Source organism: Lynx canadensis, chromosome B1 (genome assembly GCF_007474595.2).
Source record: "Lynx canadensis isolate LIC74 chromosome B1, mLynCan4.pri.v2, whole genome shotgun sequence".
Classification (NCBI taxonomy): Eukaryota; Metazoa; Chordata; class Mammalia; order Carnivora; family Felidae; genus Lynx; species Lynx canadensis.
In genome coordinates, this window is record NC_044306.2 from 86,218,810 (window position 1) to 86,238,198 (window position 19,389).

The 19,389-nt window shown below is 44.0% G+C and overlaps 1 protein-coding gene across 2 annotated transcripts in view; it reads left to right on the forward strand.

Moving 5' to 3' along the window:
* Positions 1 to 2,910: 2,910 nt before the first annotated feature.
* MAML3 (mastermind like transcriptional coactivator 3) overlaps positions 2,911 to 19,389 on the forward strand; it is a 414,834-nt gene continuing 398,355 nt past the window's right edge. For both annotated transcript variants that reach the window (XM_030313029.1, XM_030313030.1), the window contains exon 1: positions 2,911 to 4,413. In XM_030313029.1, coding sequence (XP_030168889.1) covers positions 3,943 to 4,413 — 471 coding nt within the window. In that variant the 5' untranslated portion in view covers positions 2,911 to 3,942. The remainder of the gene's footprint in view (positions 4,414 to 19,389) is intronic.

A 19,389-nucleotide genomic window follows, 5' to 3' on the forward strand; every position in this document is an offset into this window, starting at 1 on the left:
AAAGAGAAGTGAGTCTGGTTCAATTCCTTAGAACTGCCAGCTTTGGCTCAGTGCCAGGGCCTCAGGACAACCTGGTCCAGGTACTTATTCATCATGCTCTTCTTTTTGGTATCCAGAGAGATATCATCAAAGTCTGGGGAGGCAGCCACATAATTTCTTTCTCATCATTGCTATGGCATCTCAGATTTCTTTGCTATTTTACAGCAACAGCATTGAGGATGTGTCCATAGCTCCCATCTCGAAGTTTTGCTTCATAGCAGGCTCAAAGGAGAGATAAAGATGGTCATGCTATCAGAGTGCTTGGTAGGGAAAAGGGACTAAAATAGCTTCTCCAGAACTTGGACTTCTCTATGACTTCCAAGGAGTTCTTTAGGATGGTGACCAACAAAGCTGGCAACCTTATGGGAGTGTATCACAAGAGTCCAGAAGCAGCCCGTATAAAAGCTTCTGTTTCTTCTGTCACGGGAGTAGATTAACATCTCTAATTCAGGATGACTTGGCTATGTTGCTCAAGACTCAAGCCTCGTTCACTTCCTGCTCCTTTCATCTAATCAGCCTGCACAATTAGGATGGGGTTTCTACCTCAAGTATGTCACAGTGGAGTACTGCCCAGGTCAATTTCCTCAAAGACTCTTCCCCCATATTGCCTATTACCCAACTTCACAGTCTTTCCTGTCCCTACATTTTGGTCTTGGAGCTTGTGGCTCACCATCTTGATGAGATGAAAGATGGGTGCCAGTGTGTGTGTGTGTGTGTGTGTGTGTGTGTGTACATACAACCGTGAGGAGTCAATCTTTCTTTTTTGTATAGTCCACTCATGCACTGAACTCAAACAGCAAACTATGCTGTAGTTGTGCAAGAATAGCTCCATTTGTCATTGGGGAACTCTGGGGTAAAGCCACAAAGTGTGCTCCTCCACCTGTTGGTCCCTCAAAGGGAAGGATGCAAATTCTTGTGTATTTTTGGTTTCCCTTCGTGATTGGAGAGGTAAACAGCTTGATAGGAATGCATGTTGCTGCTATTGCCATCATTTTTTTTTCGAAATTGACAAATTCTCAGTGAAAAATTCAGAGTCACAGGAAAAGCTAGAATTATAACACAGGTTTCAAAAACGAAGACACAGTACTCAAGACCCTCAAACTTGCTGCCTCTGTAAATCAAACTGCAGTCTTTTATGGGCGATGTAGGTGCTTGGGGTAGGAGAAGGAATGAGAATTGAAGTATAGTGAAGAGAGATAGCGTGAATGCAGAGTCATAGCTTCCTCTCTGTAGCGAGGCCATGTGTTTCCTGAATTAATAGAGATACTATATAGTTAATATGTGAAAAAGACAAAGGCCACTTTGTGATGTCGTTTTCTTATAATTTTCTCTATGTTGTTAGAACCTGAACTGACTTTTTGCTATAGAACGAATTCGTTAAATTTTCTAACAGACTTGAAGGAGGGGCAGTTTCTATACAGAGAATTGTATATTTACTAAGTAGCCCTCTGAGCTTCAATGAAAGACACGCTCTCACCTTGGTTTCGCTACTTAGAGGTAATCTCACACCACATTAATCAATATTTTGCTGCCCATTTTACCATATAATCCAGTGGATGTTAAAGATATAGTTTACCATATAGGCCTGATTAATTGAAGAAAAATATAGCTTCTTATTGCTGACATTATGAGGTTAGAAATAGCATCCTATGCTAATCTGCAATGCCAAGAAATGAAGATGGTTTAAATCAGATCTCATGACTAATGCATGAGATCCAAAGTTCTTTTATTCCTGGCTATTTTAGAAAACTGGGGTGTATTTTTACCCTAAAAACTAATTCTATAAGATTTATTGAGATAATACAAAATGCCTTATTATTAATAGCTCACAATCAAGATTTTGTAATACCGATGATCACAGAAATGCTGTTTCTCCATTAAAAATTTTTTTAAATTATGTATATGCATTTACTTAAGTTCAGATTCAAGGATATTATGTTTGATCTTTAGTGGTTTTTTTTTTTAAATATTCAATAGCTGGAAAGACAAAGGAAAGTTTAGATTGCTTTCTGTGGTAGTTATAACATTTTAATTATAGTTATTGTACATTCGTTTAAACAGAAAGAAATATATCTAGCAATAAGGTAAGCCTGTTATTTTTGCTTGTTTTTGTTTTGGTCATGACAAACTGTGAAATGCTGTGTTTTTCCTATAGTTCTAGTCCATGAAATCCGCAATCTTTCCACTTGATTTACGAAGGACCCTTAATTACTGCTGTCATTAGCACCTAGTGTTCAAAACAGTCTGTTAAAATGTACTGTTAGTCTCACCTCCAAGTCCCTGCTTGCTTTATTTTAATTTTTTTCCAAGGGTAACTAAAACAATAATTGCCTTAATAACAACAATCATGTACAGAGAATTAAATAAAATTCCAAGGTTTTTTTGTGCCTATTTCTTTTTGTTCAGAATTCGGCATTTGTGTGTTAAGATTGGCTTAGAGTTTGAACAAGTGTCCATAAGCAGGGTTGTTACAAGCAAGGACTTATTACCTGGGTTTTAAAAACGAGTCACTCATTTGCCTTTTTCTTTCCACATGGGTAGGAATGACAGACAACTGCTGTGAAGCTTCAATGTTTCTGCCTGGTCATGCACAGTTCTGCAATATAATGCATAAATGTATAACAACAACTTGAGCTTGCATGATATCTCGCTTGGAATAAGGAAATCCAGCCAGGCGCGTCCACGCGGCCATCTTCGCGCGCGCGCACACACACACGTGCGCGCGCGTGTACACACACACACACACACACACACACACACACACACAGGTCAAAAGTTGATTCATTCCCGAGATCCCCCAGAATCTTTTCTTCCTCTCTTTCCGGCAGCTCAGCTTCCAGTCAGGGTAGTAGTGAGGTTGGGGGCGTGGAGAGGCGGGGAGGGCGAGGCGAGGGAGGCGGGAGCCGGGTGCCGGTGCGTGCGGCGCCCGCTCCTGCCGGGTGAGTCCGGGCCGGGTTTTGCGCCGTGTCCCCCGGCTTGTCTCACGGCCTCCAGCCGCCGCCGCTGCCGTGTTTACTGAGCTCGCGCGTCCTGATATCACTCCGCTGGCATGGAGGAGGAGGAGGAGGTGGAGGAGCGAGAGGAGGAGGAGGAGGAGGCGGCGGCGGCGGCGGCGGCGAGCAGTTGATCATTGTGATGGTGGCAGGAGCAGCGGCGGCAGCGGCAGCCCAGCCGAGCGTTAGGGGCTGCTCTCCGCGCGGCGTTTTGCAAAGGACTTCACCGATCTACTTTTGCAGTCGCCTCGGACTGTCCATGTGTTTACTTCCCCCAGCCCGAGGATTCGATATCTAGGTTCCTGTGAAATGCAACTGAGCAGCCAAAGTACTTTGAGAACACGGGGCGGCATAAACACCAAAACTTTTTTGTGGAAGGAAATTGCAATAAGCAAGCTTGCCGTTTTCCGATGCGGTGTGGAGTGAGTGTGTGTCGCGCGTGTCCGCACTGGAGGCATATGCTTGTGTGTGTACATGGGGTGTATTTTTCGGTACGTAGGGAGAAAATGCTTGCCAACCACCGGAAATCTCCTGGAATTTATTAGAAAATAATGGATTATAAAAAGAAGGCAGGAGAGGAGCGGATCTCCCCTTGAGTTGCAACCCGATTTGCTGCTGGCTCAGTTTGTTGTGATTCTTTTTGTTGATAGGTGTCTGATGGTATTCTGATAACACCCCCCCTTCTTTTTTCCCCCTCGAGCTTTACAGTTTAAAAAAAGGAAACAAAAAAAAACCTACCCCAAAATCTCTCCCCCTTTTTTTCGCCCCGTCGAGATCGCTGTTTCCATCCATGTGCTTGCGTCTCCCCCGCGTTCCACTTAAACTATTTTAATTCTTGGACCCAAGGAGGAGGCTGATAGGGGGGTGGATAAAAAAAAGTTCTTCCAAAATAGTGTGCCCGGGGAGCAGGATGGGGGATTTCGCAGCCCCCGCTGCTGCCGCGAATGGCAGTAGTATTTGCATCAACAGTAGCCTGAACAGCAGCCTCGGCGGGGCCGGGATCGGTGTGAATAATACTCCCAATAGTACTCCCGCTGCTCCGAGTAGCAATCACCCCGCTGCCGGCTGCGGCGGCGGCGGCTCCGGGGGCCCCGGCGGCGGCTCAGCGGCCGTACCTAAGCACAGCACCGTGGTGGAGCGGCTCCGCCAGCGCATCGAGGGCTGCCGGCGGCACCACGTCAACTGCGAGAACAGGTATCAGCAGGCTCAGGTGGAGCAGCTGGAGCTGGAGCGCCGGGACACTGTGAGCCTCTATCAGCGGACCCTGGAGCAGAGAGCCAAGAAATCCGGCGCCGGCACGGGCAAGCAGCAGCACCAGAGCAAACCCCAGCAAGATGCGGAGGCTGCCTCGGCGGAGCAGAGGAACCACACGCTGATCATGGTGAGGGCGCACTGGCAGCAGGCGTGGGGCGCGCGCGTGGGGGGGGGGGCGTGGAGCTTCTTACATGGGGGGACGGGTGTTTGATTTGCACGGTGGCGAGGTGGGCTGAAACCGAAGGGTTAACATCAACTTTTCTGAGGAAAAAGCTGTCGTCGTCGCTACCTGTTAATCTGTCAGGGTTGTCAGATTTGGGGAAGAGGGGGCGAGAGGGGAGAAGCCAGTCACGACTGCGAGGGGCGGAGGGAGCCTGAAGCGTCGGAGTGAGGCACTGGAAAAGTTTCCCCCCCTCTCCCTTTCTTAGATACCGATTTGAAAGAGAGTGAACCCAGAGTTGAAACCTCGCTCCTCCTCTTCACGACTCCCCACCCCACCCCTCGCCGTGCCGCTTCGCTTCTCCAGACCAGCCCCCCCTTCACCCACCCCTCTCAGCACAACCGCCGGGTGCAGAGAGAAAATTGATGCAGTTGCCGATTCTGGGCGGGCACCAGGCCCTCAACCCCTGGGGGGAGGAAGGGGAAGGGAGAGTCTCTCGCCTCTTCTCCCTAGCTAACCCCCTTTGGGCTGAGAAAGTCTGAGAGTTTTGTGAATGAACTTTGAAGTGGATGAGAAGCGAGCGAGGGTGGCTGCGCGCGCGCGTTGACGGGAGCGCGCGCGGATGCGGGGAGCGGGTGCGCTCTCTCGCCGCTCCAGCCCCGAGGCTGGCCCGGCAGGTGGAGCGGCCGCGAGGGTCCGGGGGGTGGGGGGGAGCGGCCGGGCGTGGGGATCAGGGGAGAGCTACGCCCTCGGCCTGCGCCCAGGGTCCGGGCCACACCAGCTCCACTGGGGATTCTTTCTCCTCCTCCTCTTAAACTTGCTCGCACGGAGCTTGCTAGCTTCAACCTCCACATCGCTCCCCGCCAACTTTCCAGGATAGTGTAATAAGCCGGGAGAAGTGGAAGGTAGCAGGGAGGTGAAAGAAGCTTAAATGGCTGGGTGGGTGGGTTCGAGGTAGAGGAGCAGCCAATGGCTTAACTTCCCTGGGAGGAAGGGGCAGTTCCCACCCCCTAACCCTGAGGGTAGAATCCTTTCTCTTATCTTCTCTCTCCTGCTCTTTTGCTTTCCTTTCTGGGTGTGTGTTGGGGGGTGGGGGGGAGGCCGGAAGCTTGGGAAAGGTGTCTGCAGCCCCCTCCCCCACCGCGCCGCCTGGCTCCAGGCTGCGCGCGTGTGCGGGGTGCGCCCGGCTGTGGGAATCCAGGAGCGCGGCACGGCCGCGCGCTGTCGCGGGTTTCCCTGGCCGACTGCACCTCAATCCGCAGCGCAGGGCCCGGTGTGGGCGTCCCCCTCCGTGTGCGGTTTATACACCGCGCACATCCCGGGTCTGGGAGCCCTGGACACCCCCGGTGGTGTCGGTGCCTCCTCCGGCTTTCGCCCGGCACTCCGGCCGGCGCTCCTTGACAAAGAGCCGGCTGGGGGGAGGGGAAGAGGAGAGGCCTCAGCGCTCGCTCCCCACCCTCTCCACCTCCCCCCACCCCGCACGTGAAGAGGAACAATTTGTTTATCTTGGGCTTCAAGAATCCTTCCCTCCTCCCAGTTCTCCGAGGCCGCCCAGCCCCTCCTCCTCCCCACCCTCCTCGGCGCGATCCAGCCCAGTCCCGCCGGCTGCACCTTCCCTCCACCCCCTCCTCTTCCACCTCCCACATCCCGCCTTCCCCCTCCCTCTCGGTGCGCGGTCGTGGGGGAGGGAGCGGGAGGCGCTTTGTCCGCCTGGCGGCCCAGCTCTGCCCTGGAGGCCGCCCGGTTGGGAGGGGCGCTGCGCCCCGCGGCCCTGCCCCCTCCGCCGCGGCTGCCCGCGCTGCGTTCGCCCCACACTCCTCCTGCCCCCGATCCAGCCCGAGCGCGAAGAAGAGGCGGACTCTGTTTTGAGGAAGAACGTCTGTCACCGAAGTCAGGGAGGGAGGTTCTGGCTTTACAAACAGGAAGCCGAAAGCCACTGACACAGTGTAGCTTTTCTGATTGTACCCGGAGGCGGGGCTGGACCTGCATCTAGACTGTATCTCGCGTGCCCTTTTCGTACCTATTTCTCTTCCAGTCCGCGTGGTCTCCCTCTCCCCGCCACCCTCGCGCACTTCCACCTATGGGGAGACTCACTTTGTGAACCTAAGACTGAAGTAGAATTTGAAAGGCACTGAGAATTTCACCCCTGCCTGCTCCACGCCCTCTTTTCACGTGTTTGTACACCCCACACGCAAGGATTGCGTAAAAATCGGCTGCTTTTTCGTGAGGCTCCAAAATCTCAGTTCCAGGGAATTTCTCCCGACCTTTCCGGGGAGGACTGCTGTGGCGTTACCTCGCCTGCTGGGCAACGCTGGAACAAAAGCCAGTGCCTTTCCTGGTGCCCGGTCGCCTTTGATCACTGGCGAGCACAGTGGAGTAAGCGGCCAGAAAGTTTTCGTGTTTGGGTTAGGTTCTCCGGAGGGTGCCGTCTGGGCCTGCGGAGGGGTAGAGGGAGGACTCTGGGTGCGCGCGCGCCTGGCTTATAACATACGCAGGTGGAAGCAAGTCCTGGATTCTGACGTTACCTGGAAGGAGGTAGAAAGCCCAAGCCAGAGCTTACTTTTGAAAATGCAAAGACAATCTTACTTGAATGGAGCAGACCTGAACTATAAGTAGCATAGTGAATCCCAGTTTAGCAAGTTAACAACAGACTTGAAAAATTGCCTGAAAAATAACATTTTTCTGTCAATTTTTTGACAATAATTTAGCCCACTGATTAGATTGATGTAAACGCCAAGGCTGTATATGGAACAGGGATATATTCTAGCTTCAACTGTATTTCACATATATCAGTGGGAAGTATGTGTGATGAGAGTAATGAAAATAAACAGCCTTAAATCTTAAGCAGAGTTGCTTGTAAATCCTGTGTACCACAAAGAAGGAAAGAAGATAATGTTATCCTCTTCTATAAGCTATTTTTTCTTTAAAAATAATTAATTTAAAAATTCATATTAGCCCTTGAAATGAAAGGCTACCTTAACTTAGCCTGTGTATGAGATAAAATCTTGAAAGCAGAGGTCGCAAAGAAAATCTTGATCTTCATTTTCTTGATTGGCTACTGGATTATAGTTGGGCTTTGCTTGGGCCACAGAACAATTATATTTAGTCCTCAGATTGGGCTATCTGAAAAACCCTAAAGAAGAGCAATAATCAACCAGAGCCAAATAATAATAATGGTGATGATAAAACTAAAGACGAATAGGATTCTTTACTGTTTTATTGCTATTGTTTCCCTTCTTAGGGCCAATATGTCCAAAGTACTAAATATCGATTAGTTCTCTTTCTGTCTGGTTTGGGTTGAGAAGTCAGTCTAATCAGTTCTTACCCTCTTTTGATTTGTTTCCTTACATATTTACAAGCATAGACGTGAATTAAAAAAACAAACAAGCAAACAAAAAGGGTGGGCGAGGTGAAATAGAAATCTTCCATGGTTCCAGGCTGCTGGAAGGAGCCTGGGTTTTGTGTGGGTCCCTAATAGCCCCGTTAAGAGAGCAGGGAGTTCAGAAAGGCTTGGGTTTGAAGCTGCAGTACCTCTGGTGAAAGGTAGTTTCTGGACAAGTAGTCAAATGACCCTTAACCCCCCGCCCCACACTTGCACTTTTTTGTATATTCAGGAGAGTCTCAGTTGAAAAGTGATCTTTTCCTAAAATAGTTTTAATTACTTGTGGTAACAAGAGACATTTTTCATTCTTTGTATTTGGAATTGAAGGTCAGGTTAAAATTTTTAAAGTAAATTCCCGTTGACAAATTCATTTTCAAGTCAAAGAGAGACTGACTTGACAAAGGTGTAATCATTCAGGCACAACCGAAAAGCCTGACAGCACAGTCTTCAGAATTTCAAAATGGTGGTAGCCTTACTTGACCTGGATAAGTCCAGTGTTTTCGTGACCTTTTCACTCTGTTAGCACCATTATAACTTTCAGAGTGTGCGTAATTTATACACAGTTTCCAGACTGCATAGCTCTGTGTGGTTCTCACTCTGAAGAGTTTATCACATAAAATTCAGTTGATAATAAACTTACTGATTACTGAGTATTGGAGAAAACTGCAATATATCCAAAATGTTCTTATCCATTTCGGGAACAGATCCAGGAAATGTCAACATACTAGTCCAGTGCTAAACTTCCTTATAAATGAACCTGGTTTCCCATTTCTTATCCTGTTGAATATCCTGTTGAAGGTAAATTACTGGCAGGTAAATTGAAGGTAAATTATTTGGCAGGCTTGTAATGCCAATCCATTTCTAAATTTTTCCTAGGAACCTTTTCATTGGCTTCTCCTGTTCAACTGCTATCCTGGGTGATAGGATTGAGTTGGCTTCTTGAAAAGCCTTCCATAGCCCACACAGGGTGTGCCTTAAGTTTGTGAAAAAGTTCCTGGAATTTCATTTCTCTGTGTTTCACAAGTGTCTTTTAGTTCTTAAGAAGCATTTTTTTTTTAAAGCTCCGATACATATTTAATTATGTTATTTATGTTCTTTGGTTGTGGCGCATTTTATTTAGCACCGGATAGCCAGAGATCAGAAAAGTAGAAGCACATTTAGTTAATCATTAATCATAGTCTACCAACTGCTCTTGGGCCTGAGTTCTTTCCCAGGGAAAACTGGGTTTTCAGAGAGGTAGTGTGTTTGATACTTTCTGTCCTGACTTACTAGAATTGTAAGAGCAAATTTTAGAATCTTTGTAGGTTTGTGCTACCTGATAGGAGGAAACTTGGTTTACTGACATTTCTGTAAGAAGAAAGAGGAGAATTTTAAACATTAAAATAGAGTTATGTAGAGTCATTTTCTAAATATCTCCATGAAACCAATAGCCAACTGTGTCTAAAGAGGTTTCCTGACAGAGCTCTTCCATTGGTTGGGATAAGAATGGTGTGTGTGTGGTGGTGGGGGGTGGGGGGGGGTCTCTCTCCCTGTTTCTCTTCTCAGTGCTACTTCCATACAAGGAATCCAGTATAATAAACCACTTTATACATCACATAGTAATTCTTAGACACATTTGAAGTACTTACATGTTATGTAATGCCATTTATGGAATTTTATTTGTGATTAGTGTTCTATGTTTGTTAATTAACAGTCTTATACTGTGTTCTTGATCTTAGGATGGCTAAATTCTGTCATCTTTTCCACATCACTCATGATAGATAGCTGTGAAATCAGACGTCAAAATCTTATAAAGAGGAACATATTTAAAACTCACTCAGTCCTACGATTTTTATAATATCTACCTTTTAACTCTCCCAAATAGATTTGCATTTTCTTCACTCTATTACTCAGAGGCTGTTTATCTAGTTTTCAGACCCTGTAACTGCTTACTTTGTTTTTCCTTCTCCTCTGGCAACCAACCTTTTGGTCTTTTCACTGACCTTTTGCACCTTTATCAAAGAGTGGGAAGAAGCGGGGCGCCTGGGTGGCGCAGTCGGTTAAGCGTCCGACTTCAGCCAGGTCACGATCTCGCGGTCCGTGAGTTCGAGCCCCGCGTCGGGCTCTGGGCTGACGGCTCAGAGCCTGGAGCCTGTTTCCGATTCTGTGTCTCCCTCTCTCTCTGCCCCTCCCCCGTTCATGCTCTGTCTCTCTCTGTCCCAAAAATAAATAAATGTTGAAAAAAAAAATTAAAAAAAAAAAAAAAGAGTGGGAAGAAGCAATAAGAGAAATTGAATTTCGGTGTTTCCTACTCATAACTAATGAAACTATTGGGGAGGAGGCCAATGATTTTGGATTAATTATAGATTTGATTTTGTATGCCACTTAACTCTTCATTCGCACAAATAATGGAGAAGAGGCTGAATTTAAAAATTTCAGTTCGTTTGTTCAACAGTATTGCTGCACAGTCCATACTACTTCACAGAAGTTAAAATGCTAAATCAACCTCTTGCATCCAAGACTGGGTATATTCTTAGTAGGCTTTTCAGTATTCTAGCTAGCTTTAAGTAGCAAACTGGTTTGCTTGTATTTTAATCAGCATCAGGCTTGTTACCAGTGACTTCTCAACAGCCTCAGGCCAAGTTATATGCCCTTCTCATGACGTTTTAAGTAAAATAATATGCTTTACTTTTCTGCTGTTTCAAACTAATTTGACATTGATTTCTGTTTTGTTTTTTTGTTTTTTGGGTTTTTTTTAAACGTGGCTGATTTACAGATAACTGCTCCAAAGTTCTAGGACCCCCCAAATTAAATTTTCATTAAAAATACAGCATGCTTTTCAGACAGACCCATTCCAAAAATTCATTAGTCGTGTGTGTGAGTTAGAAATGTAGCTCCTGGAAAACCAGCTATCGCTGAGAACTGATTAATTCTCCTAACTTCAAAAAAAGAAAAAACCCCAAAAAACTCTTGTGTTTAAACATAAGAAAAGTTAAAGAACTAAAGAAGTAAGGTTGGATAAAGTTACTCAGAAGATGGTGTTGAAAGCCTGCTGTATAATAAATACTTAAAGATCATAGAATTTCATTTAATGGATCAGGGAAGGAGCACACCTTTCTTTCCTCCCTTAAGTCTACCTGGCTGTTCTATCTGTTATTGAGGAGCTTTTGAGTTGTGGGTAAGCAACTCCATTTGGGGAAGAAAGCACAGCATTCCCTCAGGGCCACATACACACGCGCGTAGAGAAAGGAAATTACTACTGTGGCTCAGGAGTTTCAAGGCAAGCTGTGCGCACTATTCTTGGGGGAATTTCATAAAAATCTCAAAAGGCTTGCAGTACTTCCTCTGACAGAAAGAAAGTCATTCCTTAGGAATAATTTAGACACTTCTTTTTAATTATAGTGCACCTCCCATTGGTTGGAGTGACCTTTAAGCTAAAGTAGACTCTTTTAAAATACGAATAACTAACATTCGTCCTCCTCAGCGATGACTTAACCACTGTGGAAAACTTAAGTGAAACATTTAATTTTCTGACTAACAACTTCCAGAATTTCCTTTCTAGTTCCTTAAATCTCCATCCTGTTGCGTAGAATCTGGTTGTGTCATTTCGTGTGGCGGACCCTCCAGCCTTCAACTATGTAAGTGTTTACTTGTGCTTGTGAAGACGTTATTAGGACACATTACTGTAGATCTCTTCTCTCCTCTCACGATATCTTTCGACACCTCCAGAAAACTCCTGTCTGGACAGAGGCTTCTTCCCCTTCAAAGGAAAGGGCTGAAGTGCTGCGGGTCTGTTTGTGCGGATTCGACCTGGGTCATAACTGACTCAAAAGGATTGCACGGCTCTAAAAGACAAGCTCTGCCAGTGCCCTTTATTCTCACAGTGGTTGGTTATTTTTCTTTCTTTGATTGTTTGTTAGATGCTGAAAGCAACTCCGTGATTGAGCGTGAATGTAAAGGGACTGGTGCCCAGGAAAGGGCTTTAAGGAAGTAGTGTTAAGGTAGGAGAGGCGAAAAGGGATGACGATTTTGGAGGCATCACCTGGAATGGAGAGCAAGGGGAAGAAATAAGAGAGATGATCGGTTTTGCTCATTTGTGGTAAACAGTATCCTGGTGCCTTGGGAGCTCACAGAGGTAAAGTATGCTTTTAGTAGTCCCCTCTGAACCTTTAGACCTTAGGAAAACTCAAATACATATGTTTTCAAGAGCTAATGGCAGTATGGTTTGTATATGGGAAAAATCACGTTCCTAAAATATTTTCATGCTTTCTTAAATTATTACTACTGCCACTGGAATGGATTTACTACTATAGGATTCCTTTAAATCAGTGGTTTTCAGTCAGTGGAGATTTTGCTCCCTCTCTCCCTCCAGGAACATTTGGCAATGTTGCGCGACATTTTTGGTTGTCCCAACCAGAGTGGATGCTTGCGCTGTCCAGTGGGTGGAAGCCAGGGATGAAGCTAAATACCTACCGTGTGCCCACAACACCTGGTCCAAAATATCAGTGTTGCTGCTGTTGAGAAACCCTGATTTAAATAAGGAGCTCCCCTAGGATGTTGAAAGTACACAGTGTGGCTTTACCCACAGCTTTTCAAACACACTCTTATTACTTAAGGAGCGGAGAAAGGAGGAGGTGCGGCAGAAGGTCCCTTGGAAGGAGTTAAAGGACCACTGTGCTGCCTGTCAGCCCCGGACACGTGACCTTCTAACTTCATGACTTTTCACTTCACGACTGTCTGCCTCTGTCTCCTTCCTTGTCTGTCACAAGGTGAACAGTAGTCATTTGTTTTTACCTCATGGAGTGATTGTTAGGCCCCAATGAATTAATACGTATGTAAGAGTCGCAAAGACTTCACAGCACAAAGGCTAGGCCTATTTTTATGAATTCTTTGCCTATCTCCCAATTGTTTGCCCCCCCACCCCATCCAAGTGCAGACTTAAAGTTGAGTGGTTGGAGTCTTGTTTCACTCCTGCATAAGCCAACATCGAGTGATTAGGAATTGAGCAACTGCTTGCTGCATATTGCGCACTATTTCTAGGCGCTGGGGGTACCTTGGTGAAAGGGGCATCCTTGCTCTCATTGGATGCACCCTGCAGGGCATCGTTTCATGGTTCAGGTTAGCCGTATGAAACGGTCTTGTGGTTTTATGAGACCACGTTAATGGAAGTCGTTAATAAACTAACATTTAGGAAAATCCCAGGGTGCTAAATGCTTTGTGTCTTCTTGCCAGCTTTCTGTAGCCATGGCTTTCTTGCGTTGTTTTCTCGAACGACACTTATTTCATTATTTTTCAAATAAAATCACTTTGTGCGAGGAGAGGATTATTAGGTGGTGTGGCGGAGAAGAAGATTAAGGTTAAAAATGAGGCAGATGATCGTCTTTGACTAGGTGACACTTGGCAGCACCATGATCACGGCTTGACATCAGGCTTTTAGAGGAAATTAGATAAAGAGGAGAACCTTTAGAAAGAAGCTGGCAGGAAGGTGTGAGGACTTGAAACCGTGTATGTGAAGAACAGTTGGAAGACCTGGAGGTGTTTGGTCTGATTTAGAGGGTATGATTGCTTTCTTAAAATATTTGAAGCACCGTCAAGTGAAGGAAGGACGAGATGTGCTCTTTATTGGCCAAAAGGGGATAAAGTTAGGATCGGTGGTTGGCAGTTATTAGGAGCCAGGTTTGGTTTACTATTAAAAAAAAACCTGGGGCACCTGGGTGGCTCAGTCGGTTGGGCGTCCGACTTCAGCTCAGGTCATGATCTTGTGGTCGGTGAGTTCGAGCCCCGCGTCGGGCTCTGTGCTGACAGCTCAGAGCCTGGAGCCTGTTTCAGATTCTGTGTCTCCCTCTCTCTCTGACCCTCCCCCGTTCATGTTCTGTCTCTCTCTGTCTCAAAAATAAATAAGCGTTAAAAAAAAAAAACCCTGATTATGTGAAAATTAAAACTGTTCAAAGATGAAATGGGCTGTCTCGAGTGAAAATGTTCCGGCAAAAGTTGTTCAGTTGCCTAAGTGTTGGAGAGGGGGTTATGACATCTTTTTTAAGTGAGAAAATTTTTAAACAATACGGAAATAAAATACCAGGTAGTGAGGACAGGGATTTTATCTCTTTATTCATCTTCATATTCTCATGGCCACAAAAAGACCTACTTGTACATAGGAAGAACTCGAGATATTTGTTGAATAAATTGCTAAATGAAAGCAAGTAGATTAAAAAGTGGCTTAATTCTTGTCCTCAGTGTTTCCCCCTGCTCAGGAGTTAGCATGGTTTATAATATCTCTCCAGACCTTCTTTTGTTCACTTACATATATACTATATATTGTACACCATCACATGTTAGCATTTTTTTCCTGCATAAATGGAATCATACATATGGTTCTGAGATTCACTTTTTCCACATAATGTATTTTGGAGATGTGTCCCAAGTCATTACATATAGATCCTAAAGTCATTCTTTTTAACTGTTATATAGCATTCCATAAATAAATGTTCCATAATTTATTAAGTGATCCCTTATTGAAGACACTCTTGTAGTTTCTCATTTTCTGCCAATTAAACGTTACTGCAGTGAACATCCTTATTCATATATTCCTTATACATATGTGAGCATTTCTGTAGCACAGATTTGGATTTCTTTCTATATACGTAATATGTATAAACAGAAAAGGTTGACCAAAAAAAAAAAAAAAATCTCTTAATCTAATATGGTTTAATATAGTACCTGAATCTTATTATAACCTGTTTTAGAGCAGATGATCATTGTGTGTCCTTAAAAGTACAGCTTCAAGAAAAAGTGTCAACTCTAGTAACTGGTGTTGGGCTATTCGGTCTAGGGCGAATACTTTTAGTTTATAAAGGTTGTGTATCTGGCAACATATCTTCTAGGAATTACTTGCCTTCTTTTCATCTGGTCCTGAAAAGGAAGTTAGTGGGAGTCTAGTTAGCCAGTACCTGTTCATGCTGTGAAAGTAGGAAATTCACTTTCTTGAACAAGTTTGTCGTTCTCTACCTTTCCTGAGCTTTGCGTTGCACGAGGCCTGTGTGGCTTTATTTGTGAAATGTACTTCAGCTGGTGATATAGTACCTGGGGTGGCAGTGGGTGCAGGTTTGAGTGGTCGTAAACATCTCAGGCCTGTGAGTTGCTGCTTCCCACAGGTTAAATTACCCTGACTAATCCAGTCATCTGTGTAACATGGTAATAACAACCCGCTGACCTGGCCAACTGTAGAAAATGCATCAAAATGGACTTGCCTCGACAGTCACCCGATAGCATTTGTTTAGACAGTGAGAAGTCCTATCAGTTTTCATTATACGCGTGTGCTGAAATGGCCTGAAGACTGCCCTTCATTGGAGTTCTTGGTCATTTTGATTCACCTCTGGCCTAGCAGCTGCCCTACACAGAGATGCTCATACTCATAGCCCAAGTTTTCACATAGCTGGAGCAGTTTGGCTCCTGAATCTGTGCTCTTGGCTACAACGCTTTTCTGCCTTTACCTGCCTGAAGCATTTGTTCTCAAAAAGGTTGTGTGAGCAACTGGATTTTTGAAATAACCGGGCTCCGCCAAGGACCAGTCCTCTTCCTTTAGGTTGTAAGATCAGTTTGAACGGGAGCCAAAATTAAGATATGTGGTCTCTCCTATGGTGCTGGTCCTTGCCTAGCTCTGCTGTTTGATAATGAGGATCCCCACTTTGCTGTCCCTTGGCTTCGTATACTTCTGGCCTGTGTGTCCTTCCTTTCCCCGTCTTTTTTATCACCACTTTATGCTTCACCTTTGCCATAGTGGCAGTAGGACCTGGAAGCTTGTATAAGATGTTGGTGGCAGTTGTTTGAACCACAGGAGCCAACCAAGGGTAGGAATGTAAATGATTGGGGGCCTAAACTTTATAGGTCATTCTCTGCTAGGGGATTCTGATAAACTAGGCCTTCTGTTTCAAGTTATGATGTACATGTTGATTAGCAGCCGCCCTTTTCTGCCATTTAGCTCAGCCACGTAGCATCTTAGGGGAAAAAAAAAACCCACAAAACCTGTGGCCAGCTAAGTTAATGCAGCCATGTGCTCCGTGCAGACTTTAGGGAAGGGGAGCTTCAGTCTAAAGACAGCTTGATAGCCTCTGTTTCAACATCTTAAATAGTAAGATTTAGTTCTGTGTGTAAAATAAGAATCTTGCTCCTGATCTTCTAATTAGGCTGTCCAATATGATAAACTTAGGAGTTCCTTAACGTTGCTGCTCTGGTCATACAATACATTTCAACCTTTGACTTTTCCTGCTGACAGTCTAGTTTTGCTGGTCTCCTGTCCCTCTGAGGAACGTCATCTAACTTTTTTGTGTTTACTTCCGAAGGTTCCTGGGTCTGTTTCTTTCATTTCTCGTACTGGAGTGTTTTCGTTCAGGGATTGCTTTCACCGGTGCACAAGGTGAACGACTACCTGGAGTTTTGCACGAAGTGTAACTTTTACCTCTACATTGATTGTAGACAGGTAAATGATTATATGTTTTCAATATTAGTTATTTCATAGATATCTGATGATACTGTTGGATAATTAGATAGATATTAGATATTAGATCTATCTAGATAGATCAATCTAATTAGATAGATATCAGATACTATTATCTGATATAGATATCTGATGATACTATTAGATAAAAACTTTTCCAAAGGCTATTGAGATCACAGCTTCGTTGTAATAAACTTCTAATTTCTAATTCCTTTGGAAAGCATTTTCTTCTTTCCCGTTGAAAGAATCCAGAGGTGATTTGTAACGGGAAATAAATGACTATAGTCAAGTCGTACATTATTGTAGTTTTTTTTAAAAAAAAATACCTTGCAAAATGTGTTTCAGACATTTTGAGTTTTTTTTTTTTTTTACTTTTCCTAAATGTTTGTTTATTTTGGAATTTTGTTTGTTTCAAAGACAGTTCAATAACTAGACAGTTAAATAAATTCATAAATGGGAGTGTCTGGGGTCAACATTCACATCAACGCAAAGAAATTTGACATGTCAGAGCGCAACAGAATTTTCTGGATGCTAAGTAAAGGAAAAGAGCTAAAACTCATATAATCATTTATTCTTGGCTTTTAACTTCAGAATGTCTAAGTGATAATAATGCCAGAGTTCCCAGCGGGGGTAAAACATACATTCCCTTTGCCTGTTCCCTTCTTCTGTTCCGAGCTCCTATTGTCCCAGTTCTAATCCACTGTGGTATTTCAGTCCATCCTTTCTCCCTGCATCCATCCCAGAGAAGAGTGTGTGGCTATAGCAATGGATCCCTTTGCAAAGCATGCAGGTGGTGTTTATCTTTAATCACTTAAGGTATTTCCTCACAGTAGAGTGTGCAGATCAGCACCTCCAGGATTGCAACATACCCTCACCACTCACATCCTGCCTTGGCCCTTTACTGGGAGGCTCTCTGATGTTTGGTAAACAGAGGTGGTTTATATAAAGAAGCAACTTTCTCAGTTTAGAAATTGTTGTGGCTAAATGGTTGAAAGCGTATTTTGCAGTGTAACTAGGAATTCCTAAATGGTTTGCAGCTGCTATTGGATTTTTTAAAAACACATTCATTTTCTTCGGTGAAGTATGGAAACAATGATTTTAGGTTTGGATTTCATGCTGCTTAATTCTCAGAACCTATTCAAGGACTATTTGAAGAAACTTGTTTGTCATAACAGTAAATAACCATACTAAAAAAAAATATTTTTGGCAGGTTGTATGTGTTAGAGTGGAATATGTCTAGAGCCCACAATGAACTAAGAACATATAATAGTAACGTTAAGGATGACAAAGTATGATAAACTGATACTTTGAGGATGGGGATATCTGGCCCTTAGACCATTGAAATTCAAACGGGCGGTTTCTTTTTCAGTGTTTGATCCTGTTCTTAGGTAGAAAGGATTGATATGAATCATTCAGGAGCCTTTTATTAACTTTAAGTTTGTGGTCTCAGATGGAATTGGAACACTCAGAAATAGTTTCAAGTAAGGGCACTTAATGATAGCTGTGCTTGTGAGAATCCCATCTTGTGTCTTTGTTTCCTTCACGGAGGCACAAGCTGTCTGTGTTACAGGTTTGGTAGGCTTCGTGTTTATCTGTGGTCTGGAATGTCAAAGGATTGCAAACCTGAGAATTTTGCTTCCCTCTTTACCCTAAAGTGATGGTGTAGGAGTTTCTGGTATTGGCTCACGGGGTGGGGACAGCCATATATGGGAGAGGAAAGGGGGATTGGCTGGCTTTGGTATTTCTATCCATTCTTTCTTTTTTTAAAGTTTATCTATTTTGAGAGAAAGAGAATGAGAGAGGGCACACATGTACACGCAAGAGCGGGGGAGGCGCAGAGAGAGGGAGAGAGAGAATCTAAGCTGGCTCTTCACTGTCAGCACAGAGCCTGAAGCAGGGCTCGAACCCAGGAACCGTGAGATCATGACCTGAGCTGAAGTCAAGAGTCAGACTTACACTTAACCAGCGGAGCCACTCAGGCACCCCCACCATCCACTCTTTCTAATGCCCTTCTCTTTACTTTATTAACAAAGAATGGATACTTTGAATAATTATTTATGTCTGTCTTTTTCCTTCACACTGTAATGCACACTTCACTTGTTTTCTTCAACTTTTCATAATATATGTGTTTATGATACACTGAAGAGCCATAAATTTGAGGAGAGAGATAATTAGCTTTGACAGACTTACAAAAATGAGACTATAAGAGGAAGACGCAAAAGTGTTGCTTCAGAAAAGGATTCCGTTACTGGGTTTAAGGGAAATTATCCAGATGAGAAATTCTGCAGTGTTAAAATTCACAACCGTTTGGGTGGCACAGGTTATAAGAAGAAGTGGATTATTTTATGATTTTTTAAAATTGTAAATATTTTTCACAGTTTAAACAAATCTTTTTTTTTCTTGATTCTCAACATAGACTTTTTAAATGGAAAAATTCAAGATACTGAGTAATAAAATGGGAGAAAGAAACAGCAACTCAGCCACGGGTGTTAAAATTTCATGTGGTTCACGTGCCCTTTACCTTTACTCTCTCTCAGCGTGAGAGTGGATTGTTTTTGAGGAACCTTTGTTTAATAGCTATCTTACCTTAAAGAATAGTTTTCCTTTCACTTTGATGGCTCATGCATTCAGGGAAGCCTTCAAGAAACATGGCTCATTTAGCATTAACTTGACTTAGTAGTCCATCCTGCCCCTCCCAATTTGGGGATCCTTTGTAAAGGGGACAATTAAATTGTCTGTGTCTATAAGGACAAAGATTAACCATGGTTTGGGTTAAGTTATTTCTACCATTGTACATTATTTTCTATTTTCTGGATTAAAAAGAAGACTTGAAGACAGAATGTGAGAGATTGATTATTGCAGAAAGGGAGGAAGATAAAATTCATGTCATCTGAGGTAAGCAAGGCTTCAATATCGCCATTATTTCTATGGCACTTCTTCCCGGGGCCAGATCATGCCCTCATCCACAATGGAGGCCAAAATGATATAGGGGGTAAAAGGATCTACCTCAAATGTTCTTAGATATACTGGCTTTTTTTCTTTTTTTTAAGTTTATTTCGAGAGAGAGAGCACAAGTAGGGGAGGGGTA